The 19,249-nt window shown below is 42.8% G+C and overlaps 2 protein-coding genes across 3 annotated transcripts in view; one reads left to right on the top strand and one right to left on the bottom strand.

Moving 5' to 3' along the window:
- Positions 1-916: 916 nt before the first annotated feature.
- CALML4 (calmodulin like 4) lies at positions 917-7,651 on the top strand. Its single transcript, XM_075043893.1, has 5 exons — positions 917-994; positions 1,103-1,133; positions 2,662-2,802; positions 3,474-3,662; positions 7,334-7,651. The coding sequence occupies exons 1-5, from the start codon at positions 992-994 to the stop codon at positions 7,429-7,431; spliced, it is 462 nt and encodes a 153-aa protein (XP_074899994.1). The 5' UTR covers positions 917-991; the 3' UTR covers positions 7,432-7,651.
- Positions 7,652-10,236: 2,585 nt separating this feature from the next.
- PIAS1 (protein inhibitor of activated STAT 1) overlaps positions 10,237-19,249 on the bottom strand; it is a 63,465-nt gene continuing 54,452 nt past the window's right edge. Inside the window, exons 10-14 of one of the 2 annotated variants that reach the window (XM_075044663.1) lie at positions 18,107-18,237; positions 17,610-17,787; positions 16,288-16,430; positions 15,913-15,950; positions 10,237-14,398 (exon numbers count right to left, since the gene is read on the bottom strand). In XM_075044663.1, coding sequence (XP_074900764.1) covers positions 14,102-14,398; positions 15,913-15,950; positions 16,288-16,430; positions 17,610-17,787; positions 18,107-18,237 — 787 coding nt within the window. In that variant the 3' untranslated portion in view covers positions 10,237-14,101. The remainder of the gene's footprint in view (positions 14,399-15,912; positions 15,951-16,287; positions 16,431-17,609; positions 17,788-18,106; positions 18,238-19,249) is intronic. The other variant, XM_075044664.1, reaches the window with a different exon arrangement.

Genomic DNA, 19,249 nt, shown 5'->3' with positions numbered 1-19,249 from the left:
GTCTACTGAGTGGCAGAAGCCTAGTGCTGGAAGGGACCAGAAGATGTGAGCAAACACGGCTGTTTGTCTGAGCTAGTTCACAACAGCTGGAGGCTCTGCCTCCCCCACGCACCCAGCGTTAAACCCCAGAAGCTCTCCAGCACGCTGCAGCCCTCCCTCTCCCTCAGCATCATTTCCTCAGCATCCCCCTTCCAAGTCCCTCCTGAGGGCTGCAACAAGACTTGGCAGTCCTAGAGGCCATTTGCTCCCAAGCAGATTAGCTAAATAAATGCTAATAAATAAAAACTAAGACAATGGGGAGGTTTTTAAACCATCTCAAAAATCCCTTCTCCTCTCGGCCTGTCTGCAATGTCCCAGCTCCTCCATGCTTGCAGAGGGCATATCTAAAATCTCTTCCCCTGCAGACCCTCCAGGCAGCGCACAGCCGCATCGCCAGCGATGCCCAGTGCCCTGCACTGAGCTCAGCAAAGCCTGAATTAACTCCTTCTGCTGCCCACCAGCAAAACCCCTCCAGCAGCGAACTGCAAAGCTGTCAATGCCCCCGCACCCTTCCCCAGCCGCCTCACCAAGGCTGGGTTTGTCTCCCAGCAGCTAAGCTTAGTGCAAGGTGCGCAGCTCTTTGAGATTATCAAACCTTTTGTGTTTAACCAGCCTGATCCCAAACACCCTTAAACCCCCAGTCGAGGGAAGCTCTCGCCCCACTCCTCCTGACAGCATCGCTGCTCGGGGTCCCGTCCGGAGTCCCAAGGTTTCGGGGAGGCTGGGGAGAGCCCTTCTCTCCAGCGGCATGCGAACAGGAGCTGGGCTGGCAGCAGGATCCAGCCCCAGCAGGGATCAGGTCTCGTAGCCATAGCAGCAGGGTATTTATTACAGCCCAGCCGCACTCCACCCCGGGGCTGGTGGACTTTAGCCCTTAATCGAATAGAAAAGTAGCTGCAGACACCTCCGATCCCAACGGGCAGCATAAAACACAAGGAGGGCCCCCAAAATAATGGTGAGTGAAGCGTTTCGGCTGATACAAACTGCTGACCCCTCCTCATCCCATCCAGATTTTAAAGCTGTGTTGGTTTTTTTTTCTCTCCTTCTCTGCTTCATGCTACAGGCAAAATTTCTGTCCCAGGATCAAATTAATGGTATGTACAGTTTTATTCTGGTTTTTATTAGCAAGATCAGCTTAACAAATTTATATTTATATATATTATATATATATGTAAAAAATGGCATTTCCCCAAAAAGTGTCTCTGTCTAGGCTTGTGCTCCCCCCACTTCTCCTCCCAGCTCTTGAGGGGATCTGCTTGCTCTGAAACCAGGGAAATCTCCCAGATTTTGTTAAAACAGTGCTGGGCACAGGCAGGGCGCTGAAACCACCCACAGACCCACATGCTGGATTGCATCAAGACCAGAAGTTAACCAGCAACCTCCCAACCCCATAAACACGTCAGCCCTGGCCAAGCTAGCAGAGACCAGAAGTTTCAGGTGATCATTTGCTGTAGTGGAGGTTTCATGTATGATAGAATTAAAGGTGAAGGAGGAAGAGGAGGAAGAAGAAGGTGCAGGAAGTACAAATTCTCCTTGCGAGACACCAGGGCTGTCCCTGGGAAAGGGGACCCCTGCCTCAGACTGGAACAAGGAAGGGTTTGCTACGGGAATGGCAGAAGAAAGCTGAAATAAGAGTATTATTGCAAATCTGTTAATCTGCAGCGCCCTCGGGCTCAGCAGGATTGCTGCAGGGGAGGAGGCGGCCGGGGCAGGGGGAGGCCACGGCACCCACAGGGCCCCCCAGCACCCACCCACGGGGCCCTGGCACCCCACACTCACGCCTGCAAGAAGGTCTAGGGACAGAGAGGATGAGGAGGGGGGTGGAGGGTGAATGCACCAAAACAGGCTGATTTTTATTTCCCTGGCTGCTCTGCAGACAGGACTGTCCCCATGCAGCGCAACTTGCCCGTTAGCGTCGAGCGTGACGAGGAGGGAGCAGAGTGGGAAGGGAGGAAGAGAGACGGCAGCCTTATCTAGGTCAGCTGCAAGCCTTATTTATTTATTTGAAAACTGCGAAGCCAGTGTTTGAGGGGGAAGGGGAGAGGGTGAGCAGGCAGGCGAGGACCGCGGGGAGAAGCGAGGGAGGGAGATGCTGCAGTGGGATGGCGGCAGGGCAGGCGGGGCGCTCTGCTAGACTGACGCAGCTGGCAGCACTCAGACTGTCAAACGCGGCATTATCAGGTCTTTTGTCTTTTATTAAAATCCAGCCGGTGGCAGGCCGAGGCAGGGGCAAGTGCCAGACCCAACCAGCATCCTCCACTGCTCCTTAAGGCTCATTCCTTTAGCATCCTCTCCCACCCTTCACGAAGGCAGAGAAAAGTACTTCTTAACAGTATTCTACGTATTTGGAAGCCTGACTCCACTTTCAGACTTGCTTCATTAGGCTGAAGGACCCCAATTAGCTCCGCTATTCACAAGCCTGGATTTTAATTGCCCTTGGCACTTTACCCGGGGTCCTCCCCCACCGTCCATCATCTTCCTTGAAACAAGACACCCCAAACCAGACACAATATCCCTGCTGGAACCCTACCAACGCCGCCCGATCGGGCAACGGGAGAAGAAACGTCACTGGCAGTTCGATGTAATCTTACATGGCATAACAGAGTTTTGGTTTTTAATTAGAGTTCAAGGAATGTTTTTCCCTGTACGACAAGAAACAAAAAGGCAAGATAAAAGCCTCTGACCTGATGGCAGTGATGCGGTGCCTGGGAGCCAGCCCGACGCCAGGAGAGGTGCAGAGACACCTGCACTTCCACAAGATTGGTAAGCAAAGCGCAGCGGTTGCATATGAATAAAACACAGTGGATTACGGATGGAGAAATTCAACTTTTCTGTGGTCAGAAAACTACATGCAAAAACAAGGAGGCTTCCTGGAGCCCCAGAGATAATATTCACTCAATATATACTCAAACAGGCCAGGCAATGGAGCATAACCAAGAGCAGTCACGAAAACCTAGTCTGATGTGCTAGATGATGAACAAAGTCAATCCAGCATACAGATTAAAATACTGCCGTTAAAAAAGACAAGCTTCAAGAGCAGTGGGAGGCATACATATTGGTTATGGATTTTGAGGCTGGGAAACTGTCCAGTCCAATCAGCAGAAGTAGAAAAGCACAAAAAGATATTAATCTGCAGATTCGTCTAAATAAATTCAAAGCACAGCACAGAGACCAAAGAAGAATCACCAGATAAAGTAGGCTGGGCTAAAAATTCTGGATACGAGGTTTCAGAGCACAAGCCTAGCAAAGCTATAAATGGGTTTTTGGGCAGGAGAAAGCCCCCAGGAGTGGATCCACCCTGGTCCAGACCAGAGTCAGGCAAAAGGGAAAAAGTGCCCCAGGAAGGTGAACTGGGGGGAGAGGGAGGATGCTTACGTTTAGATGCAGACTACAAAACTGAGCCATTCCTAAAGAATCTGCTCTTATTTTTCCAGACAGAAATGCAGAGCTGGATTTCTCCACTTTCCTGAATATAATGTACAGGCAAATGAAGCAAGAGGAACCCGAGAGGGAAATCCTCACGGCCTTGTCCATGATAGACAGGCAGAAAAGAGGCGTCATCTCAGTTTCGGAGCTGAGAGCCAAACTTACAAGACTAGGAGAAAAGCTTTCCGAGGAAGAAGGTATTTTGCAATTCAAAAACGTATCAAATGTTCCCCATCTTCTTATATCCTTCCTGGTTTTCCTCTGTCGTCAAACCTGGGATCGGGCACTTCCAGCTGGGAAGCCAGGAAGGTCCTGGGCCAGCAGGACACAGCACCGGTGACCCTCGGGGGGAGGGGGGAGAAGGGATGGACCTCCCCATCACGCCCAAGACGTGCAGTGCACCAGGGCATTGCAACTTGCCGTCGTGTCCCCCGGTCCACCCCACCGGTGCCGGTCTCTTCCCCACGACAGCCGTACCACGAGCTTGTGCTGTGGTTTACACCACTTTGCCCACGTAAACGAGAGCCCCCAGCTGAACCCAGACAGGCGCTCAGAGCAGGCAGCGCTCCCAAAGCCGAGCCGAGCGCGTTAGCAACGTCAGCTCGCTGCAGCTAATTCGACTCACATGATGGCAAAGTCTCCTCGCCCTTGTCAGCCTTTGCCCACGCCACGATCGCTAAGCAGAGATTCTGTGCCTTGCAGAAGAGGTAAGCCAGCTGCCCGTTAACCAAGAGACCTTTTCCCTTTCTCAAGTTGTTTCCTGAACGATGATTTTTTTTACCCCGAGATGCTTCGCTGTATTTATAAAGCAAGCGCCTGTCCCACGAAGGGCCCTGGGAGAGCGTCCGCCCCCTCCAGCTGCAGGGATGCTCTAAGGAGCACACAGGGCACTGGCGGTTTCCCAAGAGCAATGTGAGCTCTGCGGCCAGCACAATTTGGAAGAGAGAGGGGAACTTTTTAATTAAGGTTCTTTTAAAAAAATTAAAAATAATTAAAAAAAAAAAAGTCCTCCTTGTCAGAAATTTGACCCCAAGGGGCACAACAGGAGGGAATTTCCAGGAAGCTGAAAGTGATCAAAACCTTTTAGACAGCTGATTTTGCTGTAGGCATTTTATGTATGTCTATAAACTTTTTAAATGCATCCCCCACTTTTCCAGCCTTCGCAGGCTACAGGAGCGGGCCCAGGCCTGCAGAAAGGCAGGGCAGTGCTCTGCACACCCCTCTGGCCCTCAGTCCTGGGGACCGGCTGTCCTGTCCCCTCCTTGCTCCAAACCACACCACCTTTGGCTTCTTCTCCAGCTCTTGCAGAGATTTCACCCCTCCAACGCCACTGCAGGGAGCAGGCTCTGGAGCTTTCAAATTGCTCACTCTCTGCCAAAGACAGCATTAGAAAATCCCATCGCTAGCTTGATACAGGCAAGGAATGAGTTTTACCAGGGTTGTGGGGTTTGTACAGACCCCATTAAGCTCCTTGAGGGTATGAGAACTGTCCTTTCTAATGTTAAAAGTAGTATTTAGATTTAATCAGAGTAAGGTTGATCTGATGCAGTCTCCTCACCAGCTTCACCAATGATACACCAACAAGGCATTTCTTCTGAGTGTTTTCTTCATTTGTCTGCAGCTATTTACATCTGAAAACACTTTCAGAGCTATTATGAGAGCTGAACAAACAGTGAAGACATAGAGACATTAACCCTAATTAAAGGCATCCTAGCAAGAATCACTATTAAATAAAGATTTGGGAGGTGCAGGGGGATTTCCCATTACTTTGGCGTATAGGCTGCACATCTACTTACAACTTGTAACAAGGCACTATAGATCCTAATGTAGGAAGCGATGCTTCTTCTCAACAAGGAATCTCCCCTTTGGCTTGACACACTGAACTCCAGCTTGCTAAAGCTGCTATAAATATTTGATACCAGAACAGACTCAATTTCATTAGCATCTGCAATTGTTCAGTAACTACTGGCACGTACCTTCATTTACAGTGGCTCCAGAAAAGCCTTCGTTTTTAGCATACTTTTAGCAAATGAGAACCAACACCTTTTTCTTCTGTGTTATTTTTAAATGTTCTGGAAAAAATTAATTATTTTTTGAATTTATGTTCTTAGAAGCATTTGATTACCATCAGGGTATTCTTTTTGAATGGAGGATTAGATCTCTTTGAAAGAAAGTTGTTGCTTACCTTACAGTAACAGCAGTTCTCGCAACAGCCCCTCATTTACCCCATGCTGTAACCAAATCTTCCTGGCAGCAGCTCCCACAGGGGCTGCGCTTACCCCCTATATACACTGACACCTGCCTGCAAACAGGGGCAGAGGGGAAAACAGTGTCTCATCCAGTACCTCCACGAACAGCAGAGAGAGGAAACAGGTTATGCTGCTCATAGAGACCTTCCACAACAACTTACAGTAAAACAGCTTTTTTTGCCCTAAACCTTCCCCCCTCCCATGACCTTCCCCCTGGATTTCACAACTAGCAACTGCAAAGCTATTATTCTGTGCTCCAGCACGAGTACTCAGAGTCTTATTTAAACAACCACAGCTTGTTCAGCCTGAACAGCCATTCTGGTAACCTCAGCCAAGTAGCTCACAAGTAAAAACGCAGACCAGCCTCCACCAACCTGCCCGGACCCATTTCAGAAAGGGAGAGCACTTGAGCAAGACCCTGGGTAGGTGACTCCAACCCATACTGGCATGAGATTATGGAGCATGACACCACGTATGATCCCTGTTTCAGTGGTCTATCAACAAGCTCTAAACACCTAGAAGGTGTCCCGCTAATTAATTATCAAACGATAAATGCAGGTATACAACCCAACAGCTTCCTCTCCAACAGACTGCCTGCCCCATCCCTCCGCACAGCATCCAGCCGCGATCCTGTTCACACGTCGCTGGCCCAAAGCAAAAGGGCAACCCACTTGTGAAACTGGACACGCGCCCCTCAACATTAGCAAGCATGCAAGCAAAAACCTCTTCTGGACTGTATTAGATACCTTATCAAAGGAAACTAACTGCTGCCTAAAACATTATCAAATAGAAGCTGCTGGGATTCTCTGATGTTTGTTTTAGCACCCACCCACTATATATGTTACAGGTAAAGTAAACAAGCAAGGGAATTCACCTCCTCTCCTGTCATCTGAAGGAAGATGGCATCTAATTCCCAGCAGCAGCTTCATTCAGCAACATTTAACTTTACTTTTCTATGTGTCATTTCTTACGTACTTCTATTTTATTGACATTATTTGACAGGAAAAACACCTTTTAATGGTTTAGCCTGTACAGAAGAGAGCATTTTAAGTTAGATAACTGCTATCACTGCCATGGCATTCCCAAAGCTGAAATGAAAAGCATCACTACCGCCAGGTGCCAACTGTACAGTTAACACATCTGCAGAAGTATTTTCAGTGACAGCCTTAGAGCCCCAGCTGAGAAGGTATTCTTCACTTTCAAACACTAAAGGCCTGCCAATATTAACAAACAGCACACAAATCTACCTAAAGTTGAGCACATAATCTGCATGAGCACTTAGTTTTGTCTAAATTGAACAGGGACAGGTTTGCTATTCAAGCCAAATAAGCCACTCCTACCAAGAGCAATGAAGAGCTGATTTGGACTAAATTTGTGAATCTTTTCCTTGTGGCAAAGAGATAGACATCTCTGCTCCAGAAAGTTACACAAGAACATCAAAGTGCCAACTGATGCTAGTTTAAAACTATCATCTGGATGGCACCCCCAACTGATCCCAGAAGTTATTACTTCTGAGAAAAATGATTTGAAAACCCAAATCCTGCATTGCTCCTTTTGAAGATCATGATATCCCTAATATATATGCCACTCAGACTTACATTTTTCTTTTACTCTTTCAGTTGATGACCTGCTAAAAGAAGCCAAAGTTGGACCAAATGGAACAATAAAATACGAAGAATTTGTCCGCATCATTTGTCTTCCTAGAGTTGACTACTAAAATTCAAAACAAGATATTTGATAAGAGCAGGACCTGGAACTTTTTTACTTCAGTTCTTCCTAGTTACTACCTGGACTCAGGAATCATCATTTGCCTTTACAAATCCTTATTTTGCCTTCATGATAGTGCTTACACTTAAAACAGGTTCCCACCCCATTTCTGGAGAAATGTTGTCACAAAATGTGAGCTGTTACTTAAATAAATTGAATGTAACATTCCCTTGTGTAACAGGTGTCATGCTTAAAAAAACCCTCTTATTTTAAAAAGGCATTTAAGTCTACAGATTGCAGCATAAATGATAACTTGTAGTTAAGGTCTCATGGTGACTGTGTTCCAAGAAGTCAGCATCACTCATAACCATTTGCTGCTTCCACACACCCAAGCCCAGGCACAGTTCTTTGTGTAGAAACACATGACCCGGGAAGCTTGATTATGTCACGACAGTGGTAAATTTAGTATAACTATGCACAGCTCCCCAGTATTCCTTGGATCCATGGTATGTTCCCAACCAGATGTTCCCCTGTCATGAAGTTGTCAAGTTAACAGCCCCACTTGCGGGGTGGCCACATCCCTGCTGACTATCCAGAGCAACAGGAGACAAGCAGCCACCGATTCTCCAACTCCCCCAGTTAGTGATGCTCACCGGCTGCAGAGGACAACTCCCAGTCTCCAAGCTCAGGAACAGTCTATGATCGCTGTCTCATTCCTCCCCTCACCTTTCACTCCTCCAACATACAAGATGTCTGAATTGTGGTACTTCTGTCACATTATTTATTAAGGTGCAGTATCTTGCAACGTCAAGTCTCTGTGCAGTTAAGCTGCCCCCGCATTTTGAGGCAACACACTGAAAATGCTGTGCTTGGTAAATGTATGTGTCACCAAGTTCTGGGCTAGCTGCCCAGAACACACTCCCAGAGACAGCCTGGCAGGGAAAAACAGAGGCCATGAAAATTCAGCTACTCTACAACAGGAAAAAAACCACCCCATCTCCCTTGCCTTTAGACTGATTAAAATCAATGGGACCCACAGCAGTCGTTACTGATCTTCTTCCATCTATATCCTGGCAGCCTTAACTAAGGTCCTCAGACTGGTATGAAATTCAGGACAACATACAGCATATTCTCTCTGGAGTGCAGAGACCATCCTTGCACAGTCACAGCCTAAGCAGCAACCTGTGAAGTACGCTGGAAGAGCACAGGTTCCTGCCATGGCTTCTACCCATGGGAGCCCCCTTCCCCTCCCTTCAGCTTCCCCTCCTTCCACCCATGCCTCTCCTTCCTTTTTTTAATTCTGAATCTTTATCACTGAAGCAACTAACTCACTCTTTGCTCAATTTATGAAATGACCAGCAATTAAATCATCACAGCCGTTTCAGACACAATGCATTTATCCCCTACTGAGGCACCCAGCACAGCCTGAACACCGCAACTAATGCTATCACCAAAACCATCACACATTGCTGCAATACTTGGAATCAGCCGGGACTGTAACTAGCACAAACTTGGTTATAAACTGAAAAAACAAAGCACGAGCCAATCATAACTCTTCCAAATCAGTAACAGTGTCTCTAGAAGGGTAAAGTAGAGATTATTCTCATGGAATATTATTACATGGGGTAAAAAACCACAAAAGATTAAATGACATGCTAAATGCTACGCAAGAAATGGAAGCAGACCCAGGATGTATCTTTCAGACAAATGGCAGTTTTGTGCCCGACCTCTCCTGATTCAGAGCCAAGCTGCAGAGCCTGCTGTTCTCAGAAGACAGCAGTCCCGGACTAACCCAGTAAGCTCAGACTTGGATCCTGACATGCTAAGATACTAAGCAAAGGCCCTCTGAACAGCAAAGGATCATGATTCAAGGGGAAATAAACTTTGCTTGATGTAAAACTGACACACCTTGTCATGCCTGTCTACTACATCCCTCAGTTCTTATATTAGCTCTTCCTACTCTACAGACAGAAAACAAAACAAAAACCCCCTTGTTTCTGTGAAAATTAGTTACAAGCAGCTCAATGCTCAGATAACACTCCAGAAAAACAGTATACAGTGAAATAAAGATAGGATTCACTAGAAAAAACAACAACAGGTTCCAAATAACAGCAGAAGATAGGATTTCCCTTGTAACTCTCTTCCCACTGTTCACAGCTAATCTCAGTGTTTGGACAAAAAACCCACCTACCTTGACGCTGAGCCTTTCCGCACTAGTGCCTGTTGGAGGTCTGCCCACAGCGTGGAGTTCAGTTTCTGCCCTCCGGAGCTGTTCCAGACCTTTGCTACAGAAGTACCAGCAATGAAGGCGAGCAAAAACCTCGGTTGCTTTGAGCATGAGCGTAATTAGCTTATGAAACAAGGAGTTCATTTAGAAGCATTTGTTTCCAATATGCATCAATAGCCAAATTACAAATGATCCAATACACAGCTTAATTCTTCCCTATTGACCAGAACAGTTGATTAACAAATCCTTTCAGCTGCAGACAATATAAAAGCTTGTATGTCATGGGGATTGATCAGCTCAAAATCACTTTGGATTACTCCAGAATGCATCTGTATCATAACAGGCAGTTACTACCCTCTCTGGGTGGGTAAACATTACCCAAATAAAAGCTAGCAAAAAGGAATCGCACTTCACACACACTCACAAAACAAAGCAGCATTGGTAGAGCTCAGAGAGACAAGTGTGAGACACTCCATGCCACAAAACGTTTAGAAGCAAAGCATTCCTGTTCAAAAGTGACCTTTGCAACTCTGAGTTCACAGAAAACACCCTCCTCGCCCCCCTTTTTTTCCCCCAGGAAACACAACGTAACTGAATGCTTTTTATTACATCTAAAGATTTCTACATAAACAGGTAACATTCAATAGGTAAACCATTTTTTTTTCCAATGCATATAATAAATATTTTCACTTGGTACTTTTATACAAACTGACATTGGTCTACTATACATTTTTAAAAGCCATTTACTGGTTTGGCATGCCGTATGGAAACTAAGAGAAAGTTTTAAGGCAATGAATGACAGATTTAAATTCATGGAATTAATGGTAATTTTAATATTCTGCTTATATACATTTTTCCCTTTGTTAATTAAAACAATTAACAGCAGCACTTTCGGGGACCACCAGCAATTTTCCCTTGTTAGAAATCTAAGCTCTGTTTAAAAAAAAAAAGAAAAGAAAAAAAAAGAAAAAAAACAGTTACACTGACAAAACAAAATCCTTTCTATTTAAAATGTGCTTAAAAACCTGAAATGTTAAACTGCAACGAAGAATTAATTTTCAAAACATTCTCCTCACAGTCCTTAGCTCTGCACTGGGAGGCAGGTCCAAGAGAGTCCAATGAAAATCTATCAGTCACCTCGTCCTTGAAAGGCTTATTGAATACTTGCCATGGAGAGGAAGGGGCAAGCCTAGAGTTGTTGTCACATCTATCATTATGGAAGGACTACAAAGTTTTTAACGCATGGCATAGGTTACAGTTTAACGTGGTTTTTCATCTTCTGAAGGATGCATCAAGTAATGCCCTCAAGAGCGATTCAAAGCCACTTCCACGCTGCTATTCAAACAGCTATGTGCTCACACCTGGGTGTGTATGTACATACAGACACACAGAGCTCTATACCTAACACAGACACACGTGTGCATGTGTGCACACCCCACTCCTCTAGTGGAAGAATTTGAGGACAAGAGACTGCTAGTTTAAGGATCACAGAAACTCTGCAATCTGCAGCGGATGGAGCAGTACCGCAAGCCAGGCCACCCTGGGTTGCTTTACTGCATCTTTGACAATATGTGAACTAACAGAGATTGAGTTTTGGAGCGACATTTGCAGGGAACTTGTCGAGAACTCAGACTGAGACTTCTACCAAGCAATGTTAACTGTGGTCAGAGGCACAGAGAATTATCAACTATAAAGAACACCCTAGCATGAAACAGGAATACTCACACAGCATATGGGATTAATACCACAAAGGAGGACTTAAGAACATTTCTGTCCCTTCTTTGTAGAGCAATGAGGTTAAAAAATGACAACAGTGAACTGAACAGCCTTCCTTCCCTTCAGGGTAACTTCTGAGGAAATGGAAGACGTCATCAGTTGACCTCACTTTCCAAAAGCTAAGACAGGCATAAAGTTGCCAGATTCTGTGTTACCACACACTCGCCACATTTAATTTTATATGTGAATTAACAAGATTTTAATACCACTGTCAAAAGTGACATAAGCTGTTCTTCAGGTCATCTTTAACAATACAGTCAATGGAAATGTTGCCACAATCATCGGTAAAACAGCCACAAGCTCTCCCAAATTTCTCTTAGGTGTTTCAGAAGCTGGGGACACGCATGCTCCCAGTTACACCGATGGCAGTTGTACTCCAGATTTACAAACGGTATTATAGCAAAGCATATGCTCTGAAGTTACCAGGTTATTTTTCATGACTAAAATGTATGAGATATATTCCTAGTGTAGGTTTAATCACTTCAAAATCAGACTGAGTTTAAAAAATAAGTATTTCCCATTTTCTATCCTTTTATTTATTTTTTAACTGACATTTAATAAATTATAAAATTGGTGTATGGTGAAATATATATATCAGCCAGATATGTATGAAATACACATGCATGGGAAAAACTATTTAACTCACTTTTAACTCACACACACAGATCTATAAATACATATATACACACACATATACATATAAACACAAACATTTGTTTTCAAAATTCAAGTCAACTATTTAGTGGCAGAGGGATGCTGTAAAAACACTAAAAACGATTTTGATGCCACATAATGTGAACCTTTCAAATAACCATACGACTGATCATACAGCAATACCTAATGCTACTTGGATTAAAGTTTTTTTTTTCTTTTTTCCTTTTTTTTTTTCTTTTTTTTTCTTTTTTAATCAATGCAAGATTTTGAGACAACTTCATAGGCAAAAGGTGGCCCTTGTCAATGCTCAAAGCAACTAGCTGCAATCAACAGTTTTGGACATTAAAAATTCAGACAAGAATCTGCTAATTTTAGTATTCCTTAACACTCTTTCCTGATAAACCTGTTACCTGCACTTTCAACCAGTTATAAAAATATTTTTCACACCAGAGGAAATATTTACTCTCTCTGACATGGACTTTGGGACACAAGAGAATCACTTCCTTCCCTCCCCCTTCTCTTACTTTAAAGAATCTCCTGAAAAACTGCATTCCAGCTATTTACACATTTCACTCTTTAATAAGAACGGATCAGCCCAAATGACCCATCAGTTCTAAAAAAAGATTTTCCTATGTCATGCACAACTTCAAAAAAAAAAAAGAAAAAGAGAGAGAGAGAAGAAACCAGGAAGTAAGTATGGCTCAAAGTTCAACGTAAGTGTACTGAAAAACCAGGGAAATCAAAATAATTACAAGGCCAAAAAGAGAAAACTGAATTTTGAAACCCACTACCCTAAGAGACTTCAATAGGTAGCAATACATTTGAGTATATGGGCTACAGGGAGGGGTTTTTTTATTGGGTCGGTTTTTGGTTTAAGAGACTCACATTGAACATTAAATAGTAATTCTGACAAATGTGAACTCAGGAGACACTGTACCAAGACCATTATCAGCTGCACAAACCATGCAATAGTGTGTTGGTATTTGTATTTTCTTCCTTTTGTTGACAAGTTCACTTTTAAGCAGAAATTTGATCTACTGCAGCTAAAAGTAGGTTTCTCCAGACAGAACAAGATAGGCCTCCACTCAATAGGCCATTCATACACGCATGGCTAATTTTAAAGCACAAGCAGTTCCACAAATTTAAAATTGAGACATGCTTAATATTTTGCTGATCAGGATCTTAAGTTATTTTAAAAGGATTTCATAGTAAGTTCTCAGAAACAAAACCCTACAGTCCAATGTGTCAATGCTTTTATTTGGGGCTAGATTCTATAAAAATTGTCCTGTCCCACATAAGCACAGCCAAGTAATTTCCTCAGCCTGAGATTTTATTGAGTCTGGCCCTCAAGAATAATTGGTGCACTAATGAGCTTGCAACATGCTTGACTAAAGCATGGAATTAAAAAAAAAAATCGTCTGAATAGAGGGTCACATAGAACCAGAAATGACAAAAAAAATCCTGAAACACCAAACCCACTCCTGAAAGGCTCTGTCCTGCAAACAGAGGGGATGCTGTGGAACAGTTTGGGTAGGGTTTATTCCGCTTTAAGCATAATAATAAATTCTGCACTAAATATGGGATGGGGAATTAGATCCCACCACCAAAGGTAAATGTCTCCAAGAGGAGAAAACACCCGCTCAACAAGTTTGAACTTTAGAAGTTCAGCTCCTTTTCTGTTTATGTTACTGTGAAGAAAATAATGCCATTTGTGTCCAAACTATGGGGGGAAAAAAAGTAACTCCATGACAAATGCACAGGTGTAAAATCTTCAGCATCCATAAAAATGAACTGAAGCTCCTTGTTTTTGTTAATTTTTTTTTTGTTTTGTGGTTTTTTTTTCTTATTTTTACCAGTGAGGCCATCTTAGGTTTATATACAAAAGTAAAACTGAAAATATACTTTTGTTCTCTGTACACATAAATTTTTTTCCCTAAAAAAGGAAAAAAACTTGTCTATGTTTCTAACATAAAGTAAAACCAAGCACAAAGATTTCCTCTGACGAGTTCATTTACTCCAAAAATCAGTCCAACGAAATAATGTCCGGTATGATACCAAAGATAGACGCCGTGTCCGTGCTGCTCCTACTTGCAACTGGATGACCATGATTCTCTCGCAGGCTGTTGGAGGAAACAAGACTGCTGTTACTGCCACTATTGCTACCATTTGTGGCTGGCAGAGAACTGCTTCCTCCTGCATTTAGCTGATCGAGAAACATCTGAGATGAAGTGTATGGGAAAAAACGAGAGTGTAAGAGTTCTTGATCATCTGATGCAGAAACTGCCGCAGCTGCAGCGGCAAGAAGGGATGTGTTGTAATGCTGGGGGGAAAAACAACATTTTCAAGTTACATTTCAGACATGATAGTTTTGATTCAGACCAGCACAAAAGACGGTATTTGTATGCTAAAGCTCTGACAGCTTCTGGATTTCACACCAGCCCGTCTACTCAACCTTTCTGTAAGGTAAGTGGACTGATGCAGTGAACTTCTACCTCTGCAGTCTCTGATTTCTGAAGCCAAAAGAAATTGGAAATACTAGTATTAGTAAGAGCAAACACTAGAAAGACAACAGTATTGCAAGACACCCAAACCAGTAAGAAACGGTAAGGAGCAGCACTCTTTTACCTCTTCAAAAAATGCCTTGGTGGAAAAATTCCCCAAAATTCAAAGAAACATTTTGCCATCCCTCTCCTCCGCTCAAAAGTCACAGACCAACCACAGCTGGTGAAACTATGTGCTAATCACTGTTGGTGGAGGAAAGCATACTTCTGTGAAAAACGCATTTAGAAATAGCACACTTAGTCCCATTAGATGGCAACAAGGGCTATCCCAAGTTATACTCTCTGCTGGGCAGCCCCTGAAAGGCAAGAACCTTAGCTATCAAGAGTCAGATTTTAAATACAATCTCTCTGTAGGGTGATTTTGCTCTTCATGTTTCTTTCCACTATGATGAAACATACATGCAGGCTATTCAGCCTTGTTCCCCAACATTTATGCACTGGTATAATTATGCTGTATCAGTGCAGCATCAGACTTCTGCACTACTTGTTTCAGAATAATTCTCATATGTATGTTTTACTGAATATCAAGATAGCTTTTCTGAATTCAAATTCTACAGTGCAGGCTCTGGTCTTAATTATGATATGACAAGTATCCCTCTACATTTAGTGCAATTCTCCTACTTGAGACTGCAGAACAGATATGAAGGCACAAGGGACAGGTGAGCTACCCCAGCCCCCTTCTTTTCTTGGAGGCACAGGAGGAAAAGTGGTCTAGTGGGAGGACTTGCCAACCCAGCCTCCTTTTGAGAATAACCTGCTTAGCTCCCAAAACTGGCAGAGCCAGCACTTATCTAGCCCATTTCAGTAAGTATTTACAGAAAGGCGGCAAACATGGTATGAACAGGCACGCAGCCTCAGAAAAACCAGAGAGCTGCCCCTGACTCTCTGAATTGTGTAAGGGACTGTCAAGAGTCCCAGTGGTGTGGCCCAGCACTGACACACGGCCAAAGTCAGACCTTTGATATGAAAAACTAAGGAGGTGGTTGGTGGACCTTCAGCCATGGCCGAGGGTCATTCCACAATACAACAGCAGCTGACTGAGCTTAACCCTCAGAAACTGAAATGTTTATATTTTGTTAAGGCCTTATCCTACACCAATATTTAGACAATGCTTATGTTTGGTCACAGTTTCTATGTGTATAAAATAAAGCTGCAGCCTGCTTGCATTTACACCTACATCGTGCATCTGCTCCTGCCTCGCCTATATATCCATGCCAGCAAGTCCTTCTCTGAAAAGAGTATCTGCCGTATGACTTGATTTTCCTTTACTTACCTGATTGTCTCCTGACAGGAAAGGGAAGAAATCTAAACCTGTAAAGAGCCAAAGAAAAAAAATTAAGCTTCTCAAAACAAAAAAGCACCTCCCCATTTTCCCACCATTTATTTTGAAATAAAACCAGCATAATACTGATGACACTTCAGATCCTCTTCACTACTGGAGCCTGCAAAACATCAGCCTTTTAAAACCTTAAGATATTAACCTAAATTTTCTTTTTTTTTTTTTTTTAAATACCATCTCATCCTCTGTGGATGCAAAATAATATTTTTCACTACTGGATTGTCAAACAACTGCACATTTGAATCCTTTTACAATAGTTATTATTGCTTGGAGAGCTGTACTTACAGCTATGAACAGTCAGAAGCTCACCTTGCAAGTCATAAGGCATAGGTGTCATATGGAATGGATGCCTGTAGTCTTGGATAAGTGATGTATTGATGTAGCTAGTGTCAACAGCAGGAAGGCTTGGTGTTCTTGACACAGGAGATGCTTGATGGGGTAAATTTAAAATGCTGGAAGAAACAAAGGCTTGTTACAAGCTTAAAATATAGTCTTGGCTTTAATGCTAAAAGAACAGCATTTGAATATTTCTATTGCTGTCCCACACAGGGTATGCCTATTTTCAGATTTAACACAAAGTCAACCTCTCAGTACACGTTATGAACTTTGTGACAGATGTCCAACAACCCCCCCTACTAATTTCAAAGCTTCACTAGAAAGCATCACACTGCTACAGCACCTCAATGAATCTTCTAGGGACTGGAAGGGGGGGAGGGGGAGGGAGTGGAAGAGACATGAGCATCACACGTTCCCCAAGCTTTCTTCTCACAATGACATTTTATCAGAAGTTAATGCAGTCCAAGATAATTGAAGTTTAGCAAAATTAAAAGCAAAGGAATGTTCGGTCTCAAACAGCAGAAACTGATAACTCCCACTATAAATGGTATTGGGATCTCTGCTATAAATATGTTACAAATACTCCTAAGCCAGGGCAAGACAATCCTAAAGGTATATTGAACCCCCCAAAAACACATACAAATCTGTATAACATCACAACATTTATACTCTACAAGATCATTAGCAATGGAAGACAGCCAAAAAGGTCTTGAAGAGTTTTAAGTGATCACTGAGTCATTTACATTACTGTAGTAGTAATCACTTCAACAACAGGATCCCTTCAGTTTAGCCTCAGTTTTCATCCCTACATGTTTATGTAACCAGGGTGCTATTAACAGCTTGGCTACTTAGGTGTAATCAGGTTATTCTGGCATTGTGTATTACTACGCTACTGGCAGTAATCACCGGCAAAACCCACACACTCCCATACCACACCCATGTTTCTCGTTGCTCTCTCTCTCCGTATGTGCTGCTTTTATATTTCTCTATGGAAGAAAAACATTTCCAGATTGGCAAAAAACATACTTGTAAGCCACAACCTTTTGTGCCATTCTATACTCGTTTTCACAAATGCAATTGAAAAACTGTATCATGTTACACACTTAACAACTCAAAGTTGTTATTCCAATCTTCTCAGGCCTTGTGACCCAAGATCAAATCCATTTGTTATAAGCTACTGAATCAGGATATAATCCAAATACAGAACTTTCTAGATACAATTTCTTTTGAAATTTGTTACTACTCTCCATCGTGAGTATATTCTCTCTGCACTGGCCTGCATATTTTATTCTCACCCCTTATTGTTTAACGGTGATGCTGGAGATATGGAAGGACAGCTTCTCTTTGCAGATGGTTCTTCCTCCTCTTCATCTGATGAGCTATCAATGGTTAAATCAATCACTTCCACTTTCTTATTTTTATTTGACTGTTGGTGAGAAGACACCTGATGCTCCAAGGAAGAGCTTATGCATCCTATACAAAGGAAGTCAACATTATAAGCTGTAGCTTACAACAACACTACAATCATCATAACATCACAGCTTATTATATGCCTTCACAAATAAAGCTTACAACTTAGAATAAAAGACAACAAAATTACATAACACTGATAAAAACTTAAAAGTACCATCAGCCCCAAACAGGTATTACTCAAGTAATCTTTCTCACAAATGATCATTAAAAGCTACAAACATACATGCAAAAATGAGCATTTCGAAAAGTTAAAGGAACATCAATATTTAACAGATCAACAGTATGACATTGAGTTCATACACCCCAAAACGTGACTTACCATCAACTCCATTGTAAGATGCAGTTACTTCCTGTACCTCCTTCTTCGATCTCATAGGAGCCCACGATCCATCCTCCTTAAACTGAATTTCATCACAATCTGTACAATACTTCAGGATTTCCATGAACAACCTGTCAATCAAAAACATCTCAGTCCTCAAAAAGAGCTTAACTCCTTTTTCTTCCTCCAATATCTTTACTAGTCAGTGTAAGTTTGAATTAGTGTTTAAAAAGTCAAAAGCTTTCATTGTTCTACCCTTCTCTCATCTGCTTCCTTGATAAAAAGGAGCCACTGAAAATTTTAATATTATCTAAAACAAAAATCTGCACATCCACTTAAAAGAACTACAAGAGCAGAATCCTGCAGAGCTCATGACACAGAACTCTCCATTTCCCAAAGCAAAGGAAGAATGTAAACTAGCATTTAAAAAAAACCACCTCCTCCTTACCCATATTTATCTTTGACAATATTTAACTGAGGAAGCCCATATCTTAAAGGAGTCTATATAACTGAGTATTTAAGGATTAGTATTTCCTGAAACCTCTTTGTAAGTAAGAGCTTCCTAACAAAAGCTGAGCATGGGAATCTAAACTTGCAGCCTCTTCTCCTAGCTGCATCTTCTAAAACTTTTAGGATCCTGGCACCACATCACTCCCAGTGGGAATTCCAGCTTTTGACCAAGACTATTCATGTGGTTCTGCGTAGGAAAGAGCTTTGGTTTAATTAGTGAGAAAGTTCACTCCTTCCCAGATTGAAACATTTTCTAGAAAGAACCTTCTCTTTAGGATGCTATAATTATATCACCTAATCTTCAACATCCACACCTGGCAACACAAGAAGAAATGAAGAAAACGGGCTGTTTTAATTACTACTACTCTTAGTCTACTATTTTAGGCTGGAACCCAGAACAAGGAACCCCACAGTTCTTTGATCCAAAGCAGAGGACCTATAAATCTCAGGGTCCGTGAATCCTAAGCAGCATGTGTGAGCCCCGAGTGTCTCTTCAAGAGCTTTTTGCAAGGCCTTAAAGGGGATCCCAAGCAACCTTATGCTTCACTGGGAGGTCACCAAAACGAAGCACGTACTCACTGAAAAGACTCAATCATTTGTGAGGTGGTTTTATGGGGTTCTATTTGTTTTGGG

The sequence above is a fragment of the Buteo buteo genome, chromosome 13 (genome assembly GCF_964188355.1).
Source record: "Buteo buteo chromosome 13, bButBut1.hap1.1, whole genome shotgun sequence".
Classification (NCBI taxonomy): Eukaryota; Metazoa; Chordata; class Aves; order Accipitriformes; family Accipitridae; genus Buteo; species Buteo buteo.
The sequence above is the reverse complement of the archived record's forward strand: the minus strand, read 5'-3'. Positions and strand labels throughout refer to the sequence as shown.